General features: G+C 43.8%; 2 protein-coding genes across 2 annotated transcripts in view; one reads left to right on the forward strand and one right to left on the reverse strand.

The window, feature by feature from the left end:
* PSMD1 (proteasome 26S subunit, non-ATPase 1) overlaps nt 1-26767 on the forward strand; it is a 138340-nt gene that overhangs the window by 62934 nt on the left and 48639 nt on the right. The window contains exon 17 of the mRNA XM_063131768.1: nt 23059-23173. Within this exon, the coding sequence (XP_062987838.1) occupies nt 23059-23173 (115 nt within the window). The remainder of the gene's footprint in view (nt 1-23058; nt 23174-26767) is intronic.
* On the reverse strand, nt 767-15450 carry HTR2B (5-hydroxytryptamine receptor 2B). Its single transcript, XM_063131419.1, is given in 3 exon segments — nt 767-1753; nt 5646-5846; nt 15138-15450. Coding segments are annotated over 3 exon segments (1398 nt in total). The 3' UTR covers nt 767-869.

Below are 26767 nucleotides of genomic sequence, written 5' to 3' on the forward strand. Positions count from 1 at the left end.
AGTGTGTCTGAGAATCGAAGAAATAGGGTATAGAAATAGAACGAATGAATGGTGGACTAGATTGACATTTTGTTTTGTTTTGATCAAACAAGAAAGTCCTTTTTATGATACCTGATTTTTGGAAAATTGCAGGATCAAGGCGGGGTTTTCTGGGGCTGGGCCTCGGTGGTCAGGGATAAAGAAGCAACATATAGTATCCAAATTAAGCAAATATGTGCAGTTCCTTTGCATAGTTGAACTTCCGTTGGATAGGACTGGATTTTTGAAGGGAAGTAGGGACTTGTCTTTGGGCCATATTAGCAGAAGAGAAAGTTGAGGCTGCTATGCTTGGAACTAGCCCACACATATCCAGCTATGTATTCATTTGGGGGCTAGTGTGATGAATCCTTAAATGGTCTTAAGACGTGCACTTTGTTTCTTAGTTTAAGCGTATTTGGAGAGAAGCCTTGCAATTTAGCAAGCTTATGTGCATTGGCGTTGGGAAGTGAAGGCCCTTTCCTCTGGTGTAAAATGTGGCTATAGGCTATGACGGCCTTGTCTGCTTGAAGTTAATGGTTATGTAGAGAACTCCTGGCAGAAAGGTGCCTTTTGAAGAAGGGATGGGGAATCCAAGATCCATCTGAGACGTGAGAGTTGCCATAGCTGTATTTATTTGAATCCCTCAGTTTGTAAACAGCGTTGCTTGAATACTTGTTTCCTATAACAGGATTGCTGTTAAGTTGGAATAGCTGGAGGTGGTCTAGGGCGAGAGGAGTCTAGACAGGTTGCTAAAACTATCATTGGGATTTGTATAAATAACAGATGAAAACCACATTTACATACTGGCATTTGTCAAGGGGTTGAGGGCATGGCTTTCCTTTTTCATTCAGCTATACATAGCTGACCTGTTCTTCTGTTTTATCGACTTCGTTCTCTGTAAGTAGTAGCGTATCCAGCAGAATGGCTGACGAGGACTGGATGGGTGAGCTGCAAAGCCGATGGCTTTGGTACACGACCGGATTAATCCCGTTTCGCATTCCGTGGCTCATCATAAAAATCTTGGAGTTCTCGGCCACGGAATTTCTGAAAGAGAGCCTGCTGGAGCACTTCCGAAGGGCATTCCCAGGAGTTGAGGCCTGGTAATTGCAAGTCATGTACCTGCCGAAAGCCTCCCTGAACGTCTTATTGAAAAGGGTGTAGACCAGTGGATTCACACCTGAAGAAACATAACCTATCCAAACAAATACCTCCATGAGCGTTTGGATAAATTCCTCACTGCAGGATTTGCAGAGTACAGAAGTGATGTTGGTGATAAAGAACGGGCACCACATCAACAAAAAGAGGAAGAATACGATGCCCAAGACTTTGGAAGCACGTTGTTCGTTGGTGATGTTCTGAACTGACTTTTTCCCCACTGTGGACATCCTACGCATTAGCAGTTCTTCGTTCCCATTAGGCAGTGGCTTCCTAGCGTTGTCCAACATGGCCACCTTTTCCGGTGATGAGCCAGGTGTCATATCCCGCTGAAATACTGTGGACACGGTACTCCAGGTCAAGCGCTGAGGCAGTTTGTTGATCAAGTAGGCTTTCTTGCGGAGAACTCGGATCGTGAGAAAGTAAGTGACCACCATGATGGCCAGGGGGACAAAGAAAGCCGCTACTGAACCATATAGGATGAAGTCTCCGAAACGTTCAGGTTTTAGCACGCAGGTGAAATTCAGGAGGTTTTCGCCACTTTCTCCTATGCCACGGATTGGGATTGGGATTGCAATACCTGGAAGGAAAACAGAAATCCAGTAAGCTTCAACCCTTGAGTGGCACTTGGACCAGTTGAGGACTGTTACAGGCTTGTAAACACATTGCTCTCCCTGTGTCTCTTGCATCTACCACTGGGAGCCAGAACTTGTAAGAGACAGCAGCAGCCCAAGTAAAGAAGCATTGCCCTACAAGGAGTTATCACCTGGTTGCTGCAGCAGCCGTTGGCTCTGAGATCTGCCATGGTCCAGAGATTTAGAAGTAAAGTAGCAGCTGGAACATCTGCGGTCTGCGGGAAAACTTATGTGTACTTCTTACCTTAATGATCCTTGTCTACTTTGTTATGTATTAATTATTCTGTAAACTGCTTTGAGAACTTAAGTTAGTTGGTGGGATATAAATATTCCAAATAAATACATAATGGGGTTTAAAGACTCAGAACATATGAGTGTGAGTGTTCTGGTGTTGGTTCCTAAACACGGTATGCCTGCCCACCATTAAAGACAGAGTTCTTCTTGGACTGGAGATGCCCCTACAGCACAATATTGTATAGCCACCTGGCACCTAGGACACCCTTCTGCATTCTAGTGCCCTCCAGATATATTGGTCTACAACTGCTGGCTGGGGGTTTATGGGAGTTGTTGTCCAACACATCTGAAAGGCACCAGGTTGAAGAAGGCTGGCCTAGAATTATTACTCTGAAATAGTCACAGTGGATTTTGGGATGTAGAACTTACGTAAAAATCTGTGATATAGAATTGTTGTGATTTGCGTGTCGCTTGGCCTGGCATTACAGTTTTGAGGGTTAGGAATCTCTGATAATATGAAAAGTTCCTCCTTGTTATTCCTAGCACATTTTTGGAAGGCAGAGTTGGCAGTTCTGTTCCATAAACGTACACTTTGTATAACAAAGAGAACAAATTTCCCATAGATCAGTGTCTTTGAGAATATAAAACATGCTTTAGTGACCCACAGCTTGCAAACTGTCTTTGTACTTGTCTGCGTGGGGGGCATGCACAGGAAGCAAGACCATATTTCTGCGGGGAGAGGAAGTGGAGAGGAAGTGTCTCAAGATGTCGTGTGTGTGTATGGCGAAAGATGGAAAATGTTGACCATTGGTTTTGCCTTTTAGTCTTCCCTGCCCTCCTGCAAGTGCCAGCACCAAGCTTGGCGCTCTCCGGCCCAATGAATCTTCCTCCATCCCTTTGACTGCTCTTGCAGAACATATTTGTGGTGCTTGAACAGCTGACACTGCTACCAAGCAAAACTTGGTGGGCCATGTGGAACTCAAGCTGCATCAGCAATGGAGCCTTCATTTCTTAGTGCTACCCTGCTACTAATGCTTTACACATTTTACTGTAGGCTGTTTCTTCATATCTAACAGTATTCGCTATAAAAGCTGCATGTAATGCGATGATCCATCCTTCAGTCCATTTTATGGCAAGGTGAACCTGGACGCGTTACATTGCAGTGATCAGAAGAGCTGGGCTGGATGAGAATCTAGAGTATTGCATCCAGTTCTGGGCTCCACAATTCAAGAAGGACGCAGACAAGCTGGAGTGTGTTCAGAGGAGGGCAACCAGGATGACCAGGGGTCTGGAAACAAAGCCCTATGAAGAGAGACTGAAAGAACTGGGCATGTTTAGCCTGGAGAAGAGAAGATGGAGGGGAGACATGATAGCACTCTTCAAATACTTAAAAGGTTGTCACACAGAGGAGGGCCAGGATCTCTTCTTGATCCTCCCAGACTGCAGGACATGGAATAACGGGCTCAAGTTACAGGAAGCCAGATTCTGGCTGGACATCAGGAAAAACGTCCTGACTGTTAGAGCAGTACGACAATGGAATCAGTTACCTAGGGAGGTTGTGGGCTCTCCCACACTAGAGGCCTTCAAGAGGCAGCTGGACAACCATCTGTCAGGGATACTTTAAGGTGGATTCCTGCATTGAGCAGGGGGTTGGACTCAATGGCCTTGTAGGCCCCTTCCATCTCTGCTATTCTATGATTCTATGAGAACAAGGGCCCATCTAGTCCTGCATCCTGGTTTCAGCCCGGCCAACGAGGTGCCCCCAAAAACCCGACCGCAAGGGCCTAAAGGCAGCGCCCTCCAGCATCTGGAACTCAGAAGCACATTGCCCTGAACTTGGGCGGCCCATGGCTAGAACTTTAGAGGAGCCTTGCTAGGATCAGACCAAAGGCCCATCTAGTCCAACTTTGTGACTTCTCTTCCAGCCACTCTGAATCTACGGGCAGTTGAAGTTCAGAGCCTGAGTATATTTCATGAGTGATAAGACATCGGGTAAGTGCTGCCCTTGATTGATGCCACTAAAAAAGGGTCATTTTCAAAGGCTGCCTCATTATCCATTTCCTTTCTTTGGCTTCTAAAATTGCCTATTGTTTCCTTTGACTGCCAGAGGCACTCTTAAATTTACTCATGTAGGAAGCAGTGTGTTTATCATGGGTGCAGTCCTTGGCCAAGAAGCTGGTGCCTTTTTCCTCCCCTCCTTTGTCTCCAACATAGGCTGACCTGAAAGTCATTTTTATTCTTGACGCTTGCTTCAGTCATACTCTGCACTGCTTGCTGTTCAATCAATCTGTGTTGTCTGCTCCCCATGCCTTGTAGCCGATGCTAGCCTGTAGTTTGGAGTCATTAATTCGGTTCCTCCCATCCCCTAATCTTTTCTGTCCTCTTGTGTTAACCTTTTGCACGCAAAACCCACTCGGTATTAACAGTGGGCGGTGGCGTGCCTTCTGCAGAGAGTTCAAAACTCACAAAGAATCATAACATAAACCAATCAGATGCACATTATTATTTAACCTTTTTACTTGGTGTGCTTTTGATAAGCCCTGTCTCTCCTTGTCCTTTACCATTTAATGCTAAAGTTCCCACCCACCCCTCTCCACTGTCCTGAGCATGTGGCTCTTTTTTACATCCAGCAGCGTTGGAGGTGGTCTCAGATTCCTACCCACTTCAAACTGATGTTTGCTGCGCCCAGTGTAGCGTCTGCACGGGAAGCCTAAATTTGTGCTTGGGAGTTTGTGCCTTCTGCTATAGAAACCCACCTTTTGCAGTTGTAATATAATCCAATTGTTCATGAACTTTGTTGGTTTCCACGCTTAAATCCGTTGCACCCAAGGCAGGGTGCAGAACCTCTTTGAGGGCAAGGGCCCCAATCCAGTGATGGGCGGGGCCAAAATCACATCATTTAGTTTAAAGCCCTTATTGCCAGCAACTAAACCTTATGAGAGCAATTCCAACCTTTTAGAAATGGGGAGGAAGGAATGGAACAAAACCAGGGAACCATCAAATGAGCAGTGGAGGGGGGGGGGGCGTCCATGTGGGGAATCTAGGCAGGCCAGATTCAGGCCTGTGGCTCTAACAGAAAGTGTCGGCCGTTTCAATCGCAAGTCACTTGGGGCTGAGACCCATCTTAGAGAAGTTCTCTGGGAATGTGTGCGCTCAGGCCTTCATGCCCTCTTCACGCACAGAAAGTCATAGAGGCTGTGCAACATCAGCCCTGCAGCCAGGCAGCTAGAATGAAAGTTCTGTGTTGGGAAGGCCTTTTGGTAAATACCGAGAATGGGGCCTTCTGCCTGCTGCGTTTAGGCTCCTGCTCCAGTTCAAAGCTCCAACTTCCATTTCAGGAATGGAGAGCAGAGACTCCTTTTGAGGGGAGCGATCGAGGTATGCTCCCACTTTTTAGGCAGTTCATCTGTCAGGGATGCTTTAGGGTGGATTCCTGCATTGAGCAGGGGGTTGGACTCGATGGCCTTGTAGGCCCCTTCCAACTCTACTATTCTATGATGCTATGATCATTTGTGCAGTATGGCTTCCTTACCCCACCTGTGCATTCAAACCAGTTATTTGCATATGGAAAACATGGTCTCCCTTTTGGTGCTTGCCACATACCTATTGAGATCAGCCACACCAATGTTATTTTGATGAGTGTTGTAGCCCGTGAGTTGTACTGGCTGGCTTGGATTGGCTTTTTTATGGCAATGTAACGGTCGAGTGAAATGGCACAGAGATGCATGATGGACGCCGTGGAGAAAAGGACATCAAGGAAGAGCCAGACAGGGCACAAGTCCCGTGGAAGAGGCCATGCGATCTCTGAAAGAGAATAGAAAAGAGTTACAACCTTTTGGAGTCATCATGAGTTGAGTCCAAGTGGAAGTTCTTTAGCCAGGGCTGCAAACTTTTAGTTGATTATTTGGTGAAATTAAAAATATGAATCAGGCAGCAATTACTTCTAAATATCAGGTGATAGACGCTATTTCTCTTTCCTCCTGCTGCGTAGGATGGGATACATTTTTTAAAATGCTGCATTTTAAATGCTGCACTCCTGCTGAGTGATCAGTAAGATTTCTTGAATCAGGTGATGACCTTCAACACCCAGTGGATTATTAAGTGAAAAAGGAAAGGAGGATCTAGGAGATCTTCTCCCATATCATCCTACTTGGATGCTAAGTCATCATCCGAGGCCCTCCCATGGAATGAGGCAAGGGAAGTGGCTACCAGAAGGAGGGCCTTTTCAGTGGTGGTGCCAGGTCTTTGAAATGCCCTCTCCAGGGAGATTTGCCTAGGCCTAAATTATGCTCTTTTCAGCAGTGTTTTTTGTGCGTTTAGCTCTTAGCACTCTTTTATTTTGCTGCTGGTTTAACTTCGGTTTTTATGTGCTGTCGTTTGTTTACTTTCTGCTGCTGATTTTACCTTGGCTTTATTATGTGCTGGTTTTATTCGTTGTTTCCTTGTTTGCATTTTATCTTTTTAAAGTATCGCACACCACTCGGAGAACTTAGGTTACTGGGCTGTTTAAAAGCATGATAGATAGATAGAAGCGTGGCATTCTGGCATTGGGCAAAACTACTCTGATACGTAGGATGCTTAAATAGGTGACATCAGTGTCTTTGCTATGATACATGTTCACAACTGGTGGTGATCGAAAGGGATCACTACAGTTCGTTCCAACAATATTTTCCTTTTCCAGTGTTTTTTGGAGACCTGGGCTTTGCATCTTCAGAATTCCTGGTTTCCAAATAGGGGGCTTTTGGAGCTTTTTCACTGTCATATTCAAATTCTTCAGCCTTACTATTCCTGTCCTGATACCTCTCATTCCTTACTGAATCATTCTTTTGTTTCTGAGTCTACTTTAACACAGAAGCCCTTGTGGCTTTTCTGGGGGATTATGCAATGACATCTCCTTGGAGCATTTGCAATTTAAAGAAAAACAGGCTTTCAAAACTATGTGTATTCTTTATCAGACATAGCCATCATTTTTAAAGCTTTTTCCGTGAACATAGATATCAAAGCTTGACATTTTCGACCTTTGCTGCTCTGTGATTCAGTTGTACAACTTCTTCTTCTGCAGAAGAACTATGTGTTGTCAAGATACTTGACTTTAATGAGGCTGTTAAGGAAGATTTTGTGCTAGTTGATTACAGAGCTCTATTGTGCCCTACCCCATCCCAGCACCCTCCAGATGTGTTGGACTACAACTCCTATCATCCCCTAGCCAGCAGCACATTGGCTTTGTTCTGCTGAATGGGGCATTGATAGGGAGAGGCAAAGGCCCACTCCGTTAACCTTTCCCCTGCATGGCTTGCTGGCAAATCCCAGCGCCACAGTCCCATTGCCGTAGCTTCCTTCACAGTCTTCTTCTCTGTATTGACACTTGGTGGTCTAGGTGGCAACTCTTGGGACCAACTTGGCCAATTGATCAGCCCTACATTAAATGGTGGCCTGAACAGTCTGCTTTTTCGCTCTGGTCATATAATTAATTAGGCCAGCATAGAGGCATTGCAAACAGTTTTCATCATGTAAAGACCTGAGATTAGCAGCATCAATCCATTGTCCCTAAGCTTTCAATAAGCTTCTGACTATTCATTTTCCCACTGTTTTGCTTTTTGTCCTTTCACGGAGTCACGTAGCAACACTCCCATCAATGCAAACTCACAAAAAAAATTACAGTAGAACAGCATCTTTGTGAGTGTGGTGATAGCTGTGTGCATGAGAGAAGAGAGTGGTGTGTGTGTATGGTTGTGGATGTGAGAGGAGGGCATGTGTTCGACTGTGATCACTTTTAAGATTATCACCAACCCTCAATGTCTCTCTCTCTCTCTCTCTCTCTTTCTCTCTTAAGAGAGGTAAACTGTGAGGGGGGGGGTGATCCCAAGGGGGGGAGAAAGAACTCTTTGACAAATTTGCTCAAAGGTAATTCATTCTTTGGAGGGGGCCCATGTCTGCTCAGAAATTCAAGGGTGTAGACTATGGCTGTAGCTAGACCTAAGGTTTATCCCAGGATTGTCCTGGGGTCAAACCTGTTCATCTAAGTGCCACACAGGGCATCCAGCGCTCAGGCAGGGACGAACCTGGAATGATCCTGGGATAAACCTTAGGTCTAGCTACGGCCTATGTTCTAAAAAGTTTGTCATATTTGTATCCACATTGGAAAGTTGTGAATGAACAAAATGAAAAACCTTTGCAAATCTTGGTGTTAATTCCTGCAAGTCAGTCAGAATCTTGTGTGTGATTAAATGATTCTCACATTGTTTTCATATCTACCCCGTAAGCTCTTTCATGGGGAGATGGTTGATTAAAAAAAAACACACAGCAAAGATGTGAGAAACTTGTTTTTGCACTGTGTTGTGGAGGATCACATGGTTGAACGTTCCAACCCTTGTAGAAAAATCCTGATATGCTAGTTCTCTATGTATAGGGTTTAGTTTGCTTTTCATGGGGAAGTTTTCCAGCTCAATAGGAATCTAAAATGGTACAATCCAGGCCTCCTACATATTTGTGTCAATCTTTTGGGCACCACTTTACCCTGAGAGGTGTAGAGCAGTGCAGGTGATCATTTCTCTGTAATCATTCCGTACTAAAGCTTTCAAATTTCTACATAGAAGTCATACAGTTTCCATGTAATCGCTAGCAACGTGTTATTGGTCCTGTACATGTGTTCACTACAGTCTTTGACATTGCTGTTTCTCATGCAGTGGTTGGCTCTCAACTGTTGTAAAAGGAAGAAGTTACTTTTAAGTAAGTGTGATTTTGAGTATTGGTCAAAAACCCTGGAGGGTTTGGCTTTTTTTTTAAAAAAAAAAGAATTGACAGCATGCAAAACAAAGTAGGAAGACGGTGGCATGTTGATCAGACCAAAACATATCAAGCAAAGTTGTTGGTTTTAAAAACTTTTTTAGGTCTTTGAAATATTTTTCATGCCAAAAGAAATAAAAACTTCAAGTAACCAATTAAATTAGTACGTTTGAAACACTAAGATTTGGTGTAGCGTGACAAGCTCCCCCCCTCGGTGCCCTTAAAATAATGTTGAAACCAAGGAATGTATGGCCTTTTTGTGTGCAGGTGTGTGCTTTATATGTTAAGAGGAGGGTGGCCAGTGGCAAGCTGCATTTCCAATGAATGGTTCAGTGTTTCCTTTGCTTTATACAGTGCTCTTTAGATGCTAACTCTTTCAGCTAATTCCTTTAAGGAAGGGCATTTTTGCACCGCAGCAAAATCGGCTTTCTCATACCCTTCCATCAGAGAATCTGGCTCTTCCCCCCCCCCCCTGCTACAATTCTGCTTTTCCTTTCTTTTGTGTTCATTTTTTTGAGAGAGAGGTGGTTTGAATGTTTGGGGGGGGGGTAACTGTAAATGTAACTGCATAATATAAAGACTGCTGGCTGAAATGTAAGTGTAGGCATTTCACTGTTTTGGCTCCAAATGAATCAAGTGTAGAACTCAGTTCAGCACAGATCACATTTTGGCTGTTGAGTGGCACAAGACCAGCTCTCCCCCCTCTGTAAAATGGGAATAATAAGGATTTCTCCACAGGAGGAGGAAGAAGAGATGTTGCATGAGGCTGCCGTTTCTGCCATTGAGAGCTGGCATGGTGTAGACAAGGGGTGGGCAGATTTCAGCCTTGTTGGATCTTCTCTGTTGTTGTTTTTTATTGGAAACTGATGTCCTCTAACCAGTCAGGTACAAAATGGGAGTGGGGACACTGGAGTCAATTGCCTGGTGCCCTCCATGAGCCATTCGTTGTGTACACCGTATATGGGAGTTATGGGAGTTGCAGTCCAACAATCTGGAAGGCGCCAGGTTGGAGAAGGCTGATATGTACAAATACAAAGCTACAACTGAGTTACTATAGATCAGGGATTCTAACACAAAACTCCCAAAACAGCCAGTAGAGTTGCGCTTAGTCAAAGGAAATCTATCAATCCTATATTTCACAGGTGAGAACGCTGAGACTAAGAGATAAGCTATTAGCAAAGAGCAGAGTTTTATATTAAAATATGGGGAGTCAGAACCCCTTGCCAATCTACTTCAATTCATCTAGAGATTGGCTAATAGAACCCTATCTACCTTCTCCCCACCCTGAAGTAGAGCTACACGTCAAGACGTCCCTAGTGAAAATCTCACCTTGACTATCAACTCACTAGGTGACCTTTGGCAAGCTGCACACTCTCATCCTCACCCTTCACCTTAAGAACATAAGAGCCCTGATGTTGGATCAGACCAAGGGTCCATCTAGTCCGGCACTCTGTTCACACAGTGGCCAACCAGCTGTTGACCAGGGACCCACAAGCAGGACATGGTGCAACAGCACCCTCGCACCCATGTTCCCCAGCAACTGGTGTATACAGGCTTACTGCCCCAGATACTGGAGGTAGCACTTAGCTATTAGGACTAATATCCATTGATAGCTTTCTCCAGGAATTTATCCAATCCCCCTTTTAAAGCCATCCAAAATGCTTGCCATCACTACATCTTGTGGTAGTGAATTCCATACTTTAGCTATGCCTCTCCAGATGTAGCACTAGAAGTTTCTTAATTAAAGTTAAGCAGTTGTGAGCAGGCTATAAGATTGCATGATTTTACCCCTCTTATACATGAATTCCCCTGCCAAACCTGGTCTGAATGTTATAGCGATACCAATGCTGTCATTATCAATTAGGATTTGAAAGTGGCTAGGAAATCCTGGTTAAGAGACAAGCCAGGTTAGCTTAGTCATGGTTAATGCCTGTGCACGAGTAATGCTTAACTCAGGTTTAAGGGTGGGTTAGAACTGGGTAACTCATATAAATAATGAGTACCCAATTCTACCGTCCACTCCTAATTTAACTTGGTTTTCTTACTGTCGAAATTCTGTTTATGTGTGTCTCTATACCATATGTGTACAGCTCTTTCTCTCCGGTAGTTGATGCTGCATTTGAAAACTTCATATTGTTTTTATTAAGTTTTATTACTGATTGTAAATTTTTGATAGAAAGGCAGGGTACAAATCAAATAAATAAATGGAAACACCATTGTCGTTTGGAATCAAAATGTAAAGAAACGTCACCGTTAGCAAGTGTTCCTGAGATGGTGTGTTAACTTTTGATTCCACTTCTTGAAAATGCGTTAGGGCTGCTGCAGTCCAGAGCAGTGGTTCTCAAGCTTAAAATATTAACACAGGCCCTCCACATCAGCTTGGTTGCTGAGGAAACCCTGGGGTGTTTCCTCACCCCCTGGCCATCGCAGAGGATACTGGGCTTATAGTCAGCTCTCCCAGAGTACTGGCCAGGCAGATTGGACCTCTTTTTTCCAGTGTGTGCTGGCAGTGCATGCCCTAAACCAGCAGTAGGCCACCTGGCACCCGTCAGATGTCTTGGACTACATCTCCCATAATCTCTGACCATTGGCCATGCTGGCTGGGACTGATAGGAGTTGCATCCCAAAAGCCACTGGTGCAGAGGCATGGAAGAACTTAAGACGCCCTATTTTAAACAGTTCACACATTTCCTTTCTTAGATCCTCCACTTAACTAGCTGTCAAAACTCATAGTAATTATATTTGTGTTGTGTGTGAACATTCTGTTCAATTGTTGGAAACGCTGAAGTCTCAGAGCAGCCTGACTCGGACACTGATGACACTTTATTTAAACAGTTATCTAGCTAATGAATTTTTAAGGGATTCCTAGCTTTCTCGAGGACTCTTAGAGCTGCGTTCTTGCTGCAGTCCACCAATCTGAAGCTTTCTGCTCGCGGTGTGAACTTTCTCTTCGAAGTGTTGCTGAAAAGGCAAAAATACTTGCCTTTTGCTGCCAAGTAGACGTCTTATGGAAGCAAATTCAGCTTTTATGTCGGCCTGCAAATAACTTCACCACACCTATTTAATTATGATTTCTAATCCCCCCCCCTCAATTTGAACTTCCCGCAATATGAAAGATGCTTTTCTTGTTGGCTTCTAAATTAAGATTCCTAACGTGTTTTTAACTTTGGTTTCAGCAGCTTTAGCTCGGGATTAATGGAAAGATTATATAGCAATAAGAAAATAATGAGAAACTGGAAAAGCAAAATTGCTAGGAAGCTTAGTTGACTTCAAGTTAGAGGGTTTGTCACCCCTTTTCGTTTTGCAGCTGGCCACTAATGGCTTTATGTTGTCCTTGATCAAAATGTCCATAGCTAGAAAGACTTAGTCATAGTGAAACTCCCAAAATAAAGAAAAATGTTTGTTTCCCCACGACCCACCACTACAAAACAAAAGACATACACTCTTGTATCTGGGTTAAATGGAAGCCGTTGTGAAGAAAAGGAGAGCAGACCCAAGACCCTGGGAGCCTTTCAACTCCAGCCTAGCCTGCATCCCCTAGGGCAATGGTTCCTAACCTTGAGTACCCAGGTGATGTTGGACAAAACTCCCATCATCCCCAGCCAGCATGGCCAGCGGTGAGGAATGTTGGGGAGTTTTAATTCCAACAACGTCTAGAGGATCCAGAGTTGGGAACCACTACCCTAGGGGATGCCTAGCTCATGTTTAAAGTGACTGCATACCATGTTTGAGAGGGATGATTGAATACAGACATATTGGGTTGGTTCGCACGACATGGCAGCCCACTGTGGGTTATTTAATGCATGAGTCTGTGGTGTGCACAACCGCCATTTTGCATATCCAACTCACTCAGGGGTTGACGTGTTGTATGAACTTGGTTGGTTAATGCTTGCATAACCCTAGAACAGACTTTGGGTTATGCGAGGATTGTGTAACTCTCGCATAGCCCGTGCTGGCCGGGTTCATGTGACACAACAAACCTTGAGCAGGTGTTGCATATGCAAAGTGGTGGTTGTGGGTGCCATACCTCATGGTGGGTTAAATAACCTACATCAACTTGCGCTGTGTTGTGTACCCCAGGTCTTCCACTGTGATCTCAGCCGGTGTAATTTAGGTACACTGAGAGCAGAGGAGAGAATGGTGGTACTGCCTCCTTTATGCAGGATTTATTTATCATAGAATCAATGAGTTGATAGAGACCATGTTATTTCATCAGCCTTGCCTCACTGTTTGCCCTCTCACTGCCAGAGGTCGTGCTCTTTCCGTTGGCTAGCATAATAACTTAAGTGGTATTCTCTACATGTCTACTCAGACATAAGTCTCATTGAGTTCAATAGGGTTTACTCCCAGAAATGTAGATTTAGGATTGCAGCCTAAATTACAAATCAGGGAGACAGTGCCTACCTGTTGGAAGGATTACAATGAGATAATGTATGTGATGTGCTTTTATAAATACTACGTATTCATCATCATCATCATCATCATCATCTCCATTTATTTGTTTGGCTCAGCTAATCCATTTTCATTTTATCTTAGTTGTACCTGGGGGGGGCGCCTCATGCTGTTTCATTTCCTAGCATAAAGAGACTGGTTTTATTTTAATTTCTTAAAATTTGAATACCATGTTCTAGCACTACTGATGTGCTGTTCCTAACTGGAAAACTATGTGTCATATAGTGCGTCACTTGATACCTTTCTTTTGGACTATGACGTAGTGAATTTCATATCGGATCACTGAGATTTTATCTCTTGGCTTTGTAGTATAATATGCTGGTAACATAAAAATAGAGACCCAATTGCCATAGGATTTCTATATGTGCGGAGAAATGTACTAATGACACCGTATATGCTTTCCACAATTTTGTTTTCCATCTGGTAACCCCAGGCAATGTTCAGAGACATGCCATAGCAATGTAGACTTCCGTTCCATTTTTGCTATGAGTCAGTGGTACGTGGCAGCTGGCGGATACAATTAGGACTGTAGGATATATTTGAATAATCATGGAGGAGTGAGATATCATATCAGGGTACGCTTGGAAATCTACATGAGAACGTCCTGAAATGGTGTGACCAAAAAGACAAAATTCTGTGTTTGGATTAATCCTTTGCCTATTTATAGTGAACAGAATTTGGATTTCTTTACCTCATGGGCTGAACTGGTAGGGTAGATTCACATGTACAACAATGAAAGCGGTGTACATGTGAAGGTGCTGTAGCTATCACAGATGTGTGGTGAGGTGTGTTCGTGTGTGCACGAGTGACATATTGCATGGGTTGCCACCATCAAGAGTTGAAATAGCAGCTCCCCTTCTGGTTGGCTTGCCCTGAATCACTGCCAGGAAGTGATGGCCAGCAAATTTGCCTGTGACAAGTCACAGCATTTAGACACATGTCCGACAACCCAGAAAATATCTCCTTGTTGTGATTTAGCTACCACAACACTTCCTCCATCTGATCCCGCCTTGAACCTTGCCACTGAAAATTTCTAAGTCCTCCCTTCTAGATCTATCCTCTAAAAAATGCAGTAAGATTATTGTTTTAAACTTAGCAGAATTGGTGTAAAGGTGGAATGCTTCCTCATTGAGATGTTAACTGAATTCCACATAAATAATGAGATTAGTATCTGCAAGATATGGCTGCAAGAAAAGCAAATGCTATTTTGGGCTGCATTAATAGAAGTATAGCTTCCAAATCACGTGAGGTACTGGTTCCTCTCTATTCGGCCCTGGTTAGGCCTCATCTAGAGTATTGCGTCCAGTTCTGGGCTCCACAATTCAAGAAGGACGCAGACAAGCTGGAGTGTGTTCAGAGGAGGGCAACCAGGATGAACAGGGGTCTGGAAACAAAGCCCTATGAAGAGAGACTGAAAGAACTGGGCATGTTTAGCCTGGAGAAGAGAAGATTGAGGGGAGACGTGATAGCACTCGTCAAAGACTTCAAAGGTTGTCACACAGATGAGGGCCAGGATCTCTTCTCGATCCTCCCAGAGTGCAGGACACGGAATAATGGGCTCAAGTTAAAGGAAGCCAGATTCCAGCTGGACATCAGGAAAAACTTCCTGACTGTTAGAGCAGTACGACAATGGAATCAGTTACCTAGGGAGGTTGTGGGCTCTCCCACACTAGAGGCATTCAAGAGGCAGCTGGACAACCAACTGTCAGGGATGCTTTAGGGTAGATTCCTTAAACTTGCATTTTGCAAAGGGCCAGAAGGCATCAGAAAGCTCTTAACTAAGTCAGTCCTTTAAAACAGGCATACATACACCCACACCCCAAATATTCGCTTAGAGGACCAGAGTCCAATACTTACCAAACAGTATTGTAAGAAGTGCAATTGGCATCACAAACAATCCTACCAGCAAATCGGCCACTGCCAGGGACATGAGGAAGTAATTGGTGGCATATTGCAACTTTTTCTCCAATGATACAGCCAATATGACGAGAATATTTCCCCCAATGGTCGGTATGATGACCATTAGGATGAGCAGAGCTGCCCAGCGCAGCGTGTTCCCCTCCCCAGGGGCTGGTTGCACAGATCCGTTGCCAGATCCAGACGTGTTCAAAGGCAAGGCCATTTTGGTGCCCAGTACAACGTGTTCAGAGTTTGTATGTTACTCAAGCATTTTATAAAGTCTCGGAACTTGATCTTCCTCTCTGGCCCAGTACGATCCTGATGAAAGATCAGCATTGTAAACTGCTCATCTGCTCCTGCAAGAGGTTCTGTTCTGATCACACGTTTCCCCAAATTTCTACCCAGGTCATTCCTTGCATACTTTCAAAGAGAACTTAAAAGATGAGGTGACGAGTCCATCTCTAATTATAGCTCCCAATGGTTGGGTTGTTCTTGAAAGGAAATCTGACGAAAACTGGGACAGCAAATTAGCTCCTTGTGTCTTCGGACACTCTCCTGTTGTAGGAACCTCTGTCGAAGACGACTTCCTAGATAGTAAGAGAGGAATATGAATATGGTTGACATACTAGAACTGTTATACCAAACATTGAAGGTGTGACAGGTTGATATACATTGGAAAATTTGTATCATCCAATGTTTGATACGCACAGTCTCTAACGTTACCAAAACTCAAAATAGGAGAGAGAGAAAATAGTTCCAGAGGTACTGCTTTGGTGCAGCCCTTGTCACCTGATTTCCTCAATAACTACCCTCTGGGAATAATTCCCAATTAATTCTGCAGTTCTGCAAGAGAATTCCAGTCTGCAAATCGATTCCACTTCCTCTTACTATGTGTCCACTTGTTTATAAGGTGGAATAATCGATAGTAGTCAAAGACTATTTCAGGATAAATGTAACAAGGCTAACAGTGTAGTAATCCTATGCATGTCTGCTCAGAAGTTTCACCCATTAAGTTCGCTGGGACTTGCTCCCAGGTAAGTGTGTTAGCGTGGCAGCCTAGAACTGTCGGAGTCAATTTTTCATGCTGATGGGAAAGCGTATTAGTCTCTGCCTGGAGTTGCAGCCTGTGAATCCTTGAACAAAGGCATTGACGAAATACTTAACCCCCCTTTAGCGCTAGATCTGGGGGAAACCTTTTACCAATACCTTTCCTCTAATGAAAAGTCCCATAAAAGTTGCCCTTTGGACATCTTTGCCCCCTGATTATTTCTGTAGCACTTCTCAATACACAAAGCCAACTACAATTCGTATCGTACATCCTTATAGGCAGAACTATACCTTAAGCAGTTCGGAATGACTGATATCTTACCTGGATTTTATTTTTCCTCTTTCTAGATGTCAGCAGAACTCTATTGGCACTTGAGCTGGATATATTTCTCTGGAGTGAGTGTGTGTGTGCGTGTGTGTGTGTTCTTGATTTGTCACACACTGGAATTCTAGAATGTCTTCCTCTAATGGCACTGCTTTCTTCGAAGGCTGCCTCACATTCTTGCAATTGAATTTTCTGACACAGCCAGCTTCTTCCTTTTGTTGTCAAGTAGAGGAGGAGCAGAATGGCTTGAGTCGGTGCTTCCCTCCCTCTGCCTTGTTGTTGTTTCTTTCGGTAATTTTCACATGCTTAATAGATCCCCTGAGTTCTCCCCTGCCCTTCCTCTGCATCTCGCCCTCTGTGCAGCTTCCTCTGCGTTGGTTCGTTAGCTAAACTTACAGACTGCCGGTATCATCTGTTGATTGACTCATTCCAGAGCATTCAGCTCCAGTGTTTAAAAGCAAAGTAACAAATCGCCAGAGATTCCACACACCCCCTTTTTTTTGGTGTATATATACATATATCTGGAAAACAACCACAAAACGTTATTTTCCAGTCTTTTCCCTGTCCAGTGTTCAGACCTGCAGCACACAACCCTGGTCCCCAACTCTAAATGGGCTAATCCAGCAAGCGACCTTTCTTCTCGCTGGATCATGCAATTTGCTACTTCTTTTCAGAGGGCAGACAGATAAATGCGTTCGGTGCGCCTCAGCTGTAGCAGAAGCATTTTAAGCCTTCTGTGAGTCTACTGTGTGATATTAAGCTGCTCAGCGTTATCTGTAACCTACTACATAGCACTTTGAGTGTGTGAGATGACTGGGCTCTCCTTATTTTATGGGTTTTCGCAACAGCCTTGGTTTTACAGATGGGGAACTGAGGCTGAGGGATGGAAGCATTCCCAACCTCCTTGGTGAGTTTGCGATCTTTAATCCAGAGCAGAATCAAGCCTGCTCTGTGCTTTGCTGGCACCCTGATCCTAGGCACATTGCTGGAAGTAGGGAAATCAAGGTTTTAGGACTCTTAAGACAGGTTTTCGAACAGATGTGTCTGTAATGCAGCCTGCTGTTTGCTGTGACATAAACATGACACATTACTAATTCAGGGATGTTACGTCAGCATTGTAGGCAAGTGCTCCAGCTCAATCAGCTAGAATCAGAGAGCTTCCGCTATCGGGCAATATAAAACTGCAATAAATAAAGATAAATAAATAAAATGTTGATTTGGGGTTTAGAGTTGTTGCAGATTTTTTTTGCCCTTGCTCTAGAGGCTGAGGTACAGAATAGGTGCAAGTGGTATTTCTTCTATTGCAGTGATTCCCAAATCTGGGGGGATGGAAACTTGGGGTTGGGGTGTTCACCATACCTCTAGCAGGGCTCTTCTGTATGGTCTTGCCGTGGATATTAATGCCAGAGATGCATCTCCTGGGAGGCCTTGGGCAAGTAGCAGTATATATTCATTTTAAGAGACCAATCGCAGACTGTGATAGTGGTCATCCAGTAGGACTGAAAAATTTCAACCAGTGTTGAACCTTTGGGGTAGGATGGCAGAGTCGAGAATAGATATAGAGGGGGGAATTTAATTTGGTCAGCATTTGTGCACAAGAATTATTTTAAATTTCCGTGCAGTTTTTTTTTAAAAAAAATGCACAGACCGATGCAACATTTGAATGGAATAAACTTATGTTTGAATACCTGCAAAAATGACACAGATCAGAAGTAGACTGACTCATCTACCCGTAGACCAGAATAACCAAAAATAATGAACTTGAGACCAACAGGTAGATCCTGGTATAAATAGTATTCTATTAAATATTGTTATCACTGTCAAATTTCTCTGAACTTTTGGTGGGATGTTGGCTTAGAATTGGCTGCCTTTCTGTTCTACTTATAAAGAGTTGTGTATGATTTTGAAGTTTGCACACTGTTGTACCAAAAACCAGTTGACTAAAAATAGCCTGTTTTGTGATTATTATTTTTTTTAATGTCATCCTTTTAAAATCACCCTGATTTTATTCTGGTGCCAAGTGAAAACACGCCTTTTTTAAGAAAGCCTTTAATAGTTAAATTCACTAAGATGGCACATCGTTTTAACTGTTTTAATTGTTTTTACTGCTTTTAAATGATATATTAACTTGGTTCATGGTTTAATTTGTTTTTAGCTGTGTATATTTATTGTTTTATACTGTATGCTTTTATCTGTACGCCGCCCTGAGATCTTAATGATATAGGGCGGGATACAAATGTAATAAATAAATATGGGAAGGGAAATGTCCCCTTAAATTTCCGTTAATACTGCTGCTTCTTTTTGGGGGGCAGCATTTCTCGATCTTGTCTTCCAAGTGATCTAAAATGGTTGAAAGTTGATTAGCTTGCCTAACGTTGAATTGGAAGTCCGTCTGACGCACACTAGTGCCTCAAGCAGAAAATACAAATGGTGCCCCCCATGGTGGTAAAAATACAATAAAGAAACAGGCAATTTACTGTTTTTCAGTTGTACCTCGCCTCCTCGGAAACCTGCCTAACGGCAGGGTGTCTCTGTCTAAGCTGAGAATTGTTTCTGTCAATCCAGCCTGAACAGGATCTAGGTCTATGGTGAATCACAATTGACTTAATTTTTAAAAACAAACTCAGAGTCCATTACTTATCCTAGAAAGTGGGTATGGCACAGGTATGCATCCAGACGTTTTGGAATGCAACTCCCATGAGCGACAGCCACGATGTCCAATGATTATGGGAGTCGCAGTCCAAAACATCTGGAGCCTGCCGCGTTGCCGACCTCTGCAGTATGAGGTGATGCTTTCTTCCTCAGGAAAGAGGTTTTTAACTGATTGCAGCACAACTTAGGAACGTGGCCCCAGAATCCTTTGCAGCATAATCAGATTGCTAAACTGAATATGTTTAGTCTAACTACCGTCCTCAGAAGCAGATAATATTTGGGTATTCCCCCCCACAAAGATTACCATGATACCATTGACCCTGCCTCTTCCACCAAAACCCCGTCATCGGCTCCATTGCCTCCCACATGTTGGTAATGCAAACGGCTGCAGCTTGGAACGTCCTCTACTTGACAGGGCTTCCTGCAGAATTTGGAACTCTGAAAAATCAGGCTTCTGGATTGCCTGCGCAACCTCCACAGGTAGAGACAACCCCCCCCCCCACTGCAGAGGTTCACCTTCCCATCACCTGGAAGGCAGTGGAGATGGGCAGTGACTTAACGGGGGGGGCGGGGGCGGTAGCTGGTGTGGTTGTCCCCCTTATCGTGTGGTGGGCAGAATGCCTAAAGCGGGCTTATATCACCATTGATTGATGATGATGATGATGACTTACAATATTTATATACTGCTCAATTATCTAACACAGATTCCACAGCGGTGAACATAGGTATAAACAGTAGAAGAAGGAAGATGGGGAAAAAATTAAAATTGTTCAATTTAAAAACAAAGGAAACGGAAAAACGGGCTAGTCAGTCGAGGAAGGCTTCTTGAAACAGAGTTGTTTTCAGGAGGCGCCGGAAGCAGCCTAGTGTTGGTGCCTGCCTGACCTCCAGGAGCAGAGAGTTCCACAGAGAAGGGGCCACCACACTGAAGGCTCTTCTCCTGGTGGACTCCTATTGGGCCACAGGGCAATGTGGCACCACCAGGAGCAGGCCCTCCGACGACCTCAGTGATGACTTGGAGTGTTTTGTGCTGACCAGATACTTTTTCTCTTGACGTTTTTCAAAGCTCCGTGTTGTGCCACAAGTCAGGAACAGCTACCATTAGTACATCATGAGACTATTATAAAATAGAACTCTTGTGATATAAACTTAATTCTGGCAACAGGAAATTCATCCTTCCTTCTGTGAGGAGTTTTGTATTCTGCAGGTGGCTTTCAATAAAGACATTTGTTTTGGAAATTTCCATTATCTGCCCTGTGCATCTGAAGAGTAGCTATTTTTGGCGCGTGCAGTAAAGCTAGATCACTGGCTGGAATGAAAATTAAACATTTGCACCATGCTTGAAAAACTGCCGTTGCATCTTACATGTTGGGATTGGCTTTATACTTTTGTCCCCTTAGTGCGTGTGGACCTTAGCGCCTGTTCAAGTGCGAGCTCTTTCTCGGAGGGAAAGCTTCTTGCTAGTAATATTTTACAAAGGGAAAATCTAAAGTGGATCCCTTTACAGTTGTCTTCATTGCATCCAGGATGATCAGGGGTCTGGAAACAAAGCCCTATCAAGAGACTGAAAGTACTGGGCATGTTTAGCCTGGAGAAGAGAAGATTGAGGGGAGACATGAGAGCACTCTTCAAATACTTCAAAGGTTGTCACACAGAGGAGGGCCAGGATTTCTTCTCGATCCTCCCAGAGTGCAGGACACGGAATAAAGGGCTCAAGTTAAAGGAAACCAGATTCCAGCTGGACATCAGGAAAAACTTCCTGACTGTTAGAGCAGTACGACAATGGAACCAGTTACCTAGGGAGGTTGTGGTCTCTCCCACACTAGAGGCCTTCAAGAGGCAGCTGGACAGCCATCTGTCAGGGATGCTTTAGGGTGGATTCCTGCATTGAGCAGAGGGTTGGACTCGATGGTCTTGTAGGCCCCCTTCCAACTCTGCTATTCTATGATTCTATGATGAAGTGAAAGCTGAAGCCATAATAAACTGGTGCTATAGCCTATAAGACACTCTTGTTTGGCTTGTGGAGAACTTAATAAACAGTGGAAGAGAAACGGTGGAAATTGGTTTGGGAAACACCAGAAGGGCACATGTGCGAGAAGATACCAATCACAATAGTTTTGAGCGGATCCCACTTCCTCCACTGTTGTTCCTCTGAATGAAGGTAACAAATCCTCAGAAAATGACTGATGTTGTGCAACTTGTGGCAGTGATGCGAATTCATGGCTACCAGCTTGCTCAAAATGAGTAATTTCCTCAAAGGAGGAAACAGATCTACGGTCAGCTGGGGTAATGGGTTAGGGGCGGTTGCTGTTAAAGAGATTCCTCAGCTACGTGTGGAAGAGGAGAGTTGGATGCAGAGGCGAACTAAACGGCAGGGCTGGTGCCTCTCCATGCGGCAGGAGATTTGTCACTTAGAATCATAGAATAGTAGAGTTGGAAGGGTCCTACAAGGCCATCTAGTCCAACCCCCTGTTAATTTCAAGAATCATAGAATAGCAGAGTTGGAAGGGACCTACAAGGCCATCAAGTCCAACCCCCTGCTTAATGCAGGAATCCACCTTAAAGCATCCCTGACAGATGGTTGTCCAGCTGCCTCTTGAAGGCCTCTAGTGTGGGAGAGCCCACAACCTCCCTAGGTCATTGGTTCCATTGCCGTACCGCTCTAACAGTCGGGAAGTTTTTCCTGCTGTCCACCGGAATCTGGCTTCCTGTAACTTGAGCCCATTCTTCTGTGTCCTGCACCCTGGTAGGATCCAGAAGAGATCCTGGCCCTCCTCTGTGTGACAACCTTCCAAGTATTTGAAGAGTGCTCTCATGTCTCCCCTCCCCTTGTGAAATCACCATGCAGAAGATGTCCAAATGCTGGCTGCTAGCCATGCTTGATGTTCTGGGGTGAGGGGCTAATTTTTTTGCAAACCAGCCTGGTTTACATAAAAGTTTTGATGTTAATGTTCATTAGTCAAACTGTAGCCTTTGGCCTTCTGTCATTTGTTTTCAAACACCACACTTTGCAATCCATTTTCTCCTCCTGTTGTTAGCACTTTTGCATTAAGACCATCCGTTCATTATAGGATTTGGCTGCATAAATAATTACCATTGGAAATGGGTGTCAGAAACCCCCTTTTTTTTTTTTTACTACGGTCACCTGCTTGCAGAACTTGCTGACATTAACAGTTTGGGAATAATCCCACTATATAAAATGTATTTTGAGAGCCTTCTGTTTGGAAGACATTTTGTCCTAAAGCCTTTCTTGGAAAAAACTTTCTTTCCGTGGTCTGATTAATGCAAGCAGATACAGAGTCTAAGGAGTGCTGTGAGTCCTCCTTCACCCTTCACCCATTTTTTAAAGTGTGGTTCTCTTTTCCTAGGGGACCTGCTTGTTGAATAATTTCTGTAGCGCTCAAAATGCAAAAGTGTTGGCGTACTGGCCTTAAAATCTCCCTTCACTGGGAATGTTTAGGTTCATTTATTCAAGGGCTTGTCACTCCCCATCTCCACAGCAGCTCATTTTTTGCCAACTTTTGAGCTGTTGTTTGAGAGCAAAATGACAAATCGCTTTATGTGTGAGACCGTTTATAGCTCTCAGGCCTATTGCTGGTTTAGAAAGAGGCCTACAGCTTAACTGTGACTCGTAATTCTCTTTACTCTCGTAATTCTCTTTACTCTCTGATTTACATTTCTAGTCAAGGTTGCGTCTGGGAGGCAGCAGCAAAATCCAAGCTCTGCTTAGCAGAAATAAATGCTGGTTCCATTCTCTTTGATTGCAGGACTTTGTTCAATACTTTCTAGCTCTAAAAGTGTGGTGGTCTTTACAATTCAATAACATGGAATGGCTCTGTTTGTTTTCCTCTGCAGGACTCCTGAGCAATGTCCCAGCGTAGTTTCCTTGCTGTCCGAAAGTTATAACCCCCATGTCCGCTATGGGGCGGCCATGGCCCTAGGCATCTGCTGTGCTGGTACGGGGAACAAGGTAAGGTCAAAACTAGACAGGCTTGCTGCTCTTCCTCCTCTGTTAAGGTTCTAGAACTGAAGAATGTCAGGTTGCGAGAAGCTTCAGAAAGACCTTCCCTGTTTCATAAGTGCAACACGCAAGACACTGCACATCTAACTTCCGTCCTGGGCTTTTGAACTTTCTTCAGGAATCTGTTTTTTAATGGGAAATTAGGACTGCCAAATAGAAAAGCAGGGCTGTCATCTGATTTAAATACATTTTAGTTGGCTGATTTAAAATATTTATTTATTTATTACATTTATATACTGCCCCGTAGCCAAAACTCTCTGGGCGGTTTACAAAAGTTAAAAACAGTAAACATTAAAAAAGTATACAAAATTTTAAACCATCAAAAACATAAAAACAACAGTATAAAATCAACAGCATCCATTTAAAAACAAAAGTTCTGGGGTCCGTTAAAAAACAAACTTAGCGTTGTTAAATGCTGTTAAATGCCTGAGAGAAGAGAAAAGTCTTGACGTGGCGCCTGAAAGATAACATTGTTGGCGCCAGGCGAGCCTCATCGGGGAGATCATTCCACAGTCGGGAGGCCACCACCGAAAAGGCCCTCCCCCTTGTTGCCATCCTCCGAGCTTCCCTCGGAGTAGCCACTTGGAGGAAGACCTTAGATGTTGAACGCAGTGTATGGGTATGTTCATGTCGGGAGAGGCGTTCCGTCAGGTATTGTGGTCCCAAGCCATGTAAAGCTTTATAGGTTAAAAGCAGCACCTTGCATTGGGCTCGGAAATGTACAGGCAGCCAATGCAAGCGGGCCAGAATCGGTGTTAGATGTTCAAACTTCCTTATTCCAGTTATCAATTTGACCGCTGCATTTTGCACAAGCTGCAGCTTCAGAAAAATTGCATATGGGTAAATATTAGAGAAAAGAACTGTCTTCGTTTTTAGTTAATACAGGGATTTGTTGTGCTGGACGTCACTTGAGCCGTGGCATTCCTTCTTATGTGAGATGATAATAATAATAATAACAACAATAACAACAACAACAACAATAATTTGTTACCCACCTCTCCCTCTGGATTGAGTCGGGGTACAACACAAAGATAGCAGCACTTGAGGTGGTGCTAGCTCTTTGCAATTTTTAGAAGTACTTGGTATTAAAAACACATTTTTAAATAAATATTTGCTAAATTAATTAGGGACAGATTTTAGTAAATGTAAGGTGTTTTTTTAAAGCAGTTAATCTAACCAACTTAATTAAACTTTGCAGCCCTATAGGAAAAAAATATGAGTAAGACTCTTCAAATAATTATTCTGATCTATAATAATAAAAGAGGTTGTCTGTCTGTCTGTCAACGCCACAGCACCGAGACACCTGAAATTAGCCACTTACATTAAGAGGACCCTAGGGGTGTGCTCCTTGAGGTTGTTGAGGTTTTTAAATGTATTAATTTTTATTAATTTAAATGCGCCTGTATGTTTGAATCTGCAGTAACATCATCAATCACTAGGTGGCAGACATTCCTAATAAACCCATAGCTTTGCAGTCAATACAGTTGGAAGCTAGGGGCGATTTGTAGATCAAGGGGCACTGTTCCATGGCTACCCCCTTCCACTTGCTGAGGGATAGATCCTTTGGGGGAAAGCAGTGGACAGACTGCTCTGGCAGGGGGCTGTGGCAGATGCTGTACCAAGGGGCGCCAGCAGGCATGGCTTCACTCAGACAGGCTGGCCCAATGTTTCCGACAGTTGTGTGAATTTACTTGAAGGCTTTCCAGAATTAAAGTAACGGCTGTTCCAACTCATACAAAGTCAGGCCCTTTTGTTAGTTACTAATACACCACGGCTGTGGAATGAGCTCCCCAGAGAGGTCCGCCTGGCGCCTACACTGTACTCCTTTCGTCGCCAGCTGAAGACCTTTTTATTATCTCAGTATTTTAACCCTTAATTTTAACTTACATTTAAATGTTGCTGTTCTAACTCTGTATTTTAATCTTATATCAATTTTGCTGCGTGGTTTTTATCCTGGTTGTGCTTTTTATACTGTATTTTGTATTTGTGCTTTTAACCTGTTGGTTGTTTTATTATGGTTTTAATTTTTGTGAACCGCCCAGAGAGCTTTGGCTATTGGGCGGTATAAAAATGTAATAAATAAATAAATAAAATGAAGATCACACTGGTTTGTGGTGCGATCCTGTTCATGTCTGCTCAGAAGTAAATACCATTGCGTTAATGGTACTTACTCCTAGGGAAGTCCATATAGGATTGCAACCTTAAGTCTTTCAGACAGGCCAGGGATGTAAAAGTCCAGAGAAACACCCAACATTCCGCATTTGTTCCTCAGCCTTCACATCTGTTTCCTGAGCCACCTCGGGACTAATGTAGAATCATAGACTCATAGAAGATCAGAGTTGGAAGGGGCCTACAAGGCCATCGAGTCCAACCCCCTGCTCAATGCAGGAATCCACCCTAAAGCATCCCTGACAGATGTTTGTCCAGCTGCCTCTTGAAGGCCTCTAGTGTGGGAGAAGAGCCCACCACCTCCCTAGGTAACTGATTTAATGGTGATATAATCACTTTGTTTAGTAGTACAATTTTAGCTGACACCAAAGATCTTCGTGAGGATCTACTCTTAGGTCATACAGTGGGCAGTATTCAACTGTGTCATTCTGCTAGCGGTACTGACCTTGCGCTGTCAGACTTGTAAGCCTATGCGGCAGGGTCTTGCTATTTACTGTTTTACTCTGTACAGCGCCATGTACATTGATGGTGCTATATAAATAAATAAATAATAATAATAATGCTCAAGAGGAGAAGCCAGAAAGCACGGTTACAGAAGAGATTGAACATCACGCTTTCATAATAGCTTGTGCATTACGTTCGCACACATCCCACTGCGCAAGTGTAATGCACAACCAGTTGTGCAACAGAAAGATTTGGCGGAGCTCCACGAGTGCTATTTATGTTTGTGGAATGACACTGTTGGTTCTTCTTCGTGGTCTCTGTGCATCACACTATGGGCTCTGCGCATGCACCGAGCCTTTGCCTCGGAAAGGTTTTATGTTTGTGGAGTGACACTGTTGGATGCTGCCCCAAACCTTCCAGGAAGCTTTAGCTAGTTAATCGTACTGTGTATATATCCTGCCTTTGAAAAATCCAGAACGGTAAGCCAGTGTTTTTTAATAGTTTCGTAGTTCAGAAATTAAGTGTTAGATGATACTTCAAGCAGGGAATGATGTCCTGTTTGTAGCTCTTACATTCAATTTCGTCTCCAAGGAAAAATAAACCATGCTGTGAGCCCCTGTGCCCCCTTTCCCCCCACCCTCAACCTTGAGCAGTAAACAAGATTGAAGGCTGCCATGCAGACTGTCTTCTGTTTTCATTGCACGTTGTAGGGGCTGAAGCAATTTTAAGCTCCAAGTAGGTAATGCTCTTTAGAGTGTTGGTTGGAGCCATTAATCTCGGGTGGACTTGAACTGGGGGCCTTCACGGGCCATTGCTTCTCTGTTGGAAAACATAGCCCTCCTGTGGACCAGCTCTTTCTCTTGCTCCACCCCCCCCCCACCATGATTGATCGCTGACATTTCCTGTCTCTGTATAAACTTTGCCTTCCTG

Source organism: Elgaria multicarinata, chromosome 8 (assembly GCF_023053635.1).
Source record: "Elgaria multicarinata webbii isolate HBS135686 ecotype San Diego chromosome 8, rElgMul1.1.pri, whole genome shotgun sequence".
In the NCBI taxonomy this organism is placed as follows: domain Eukaryota; kingdom Metazoa; phylum Chordata; class Lepidosauria; order Squamata; family Anguidae; genus Elgaria; species Elgaria multicarinata.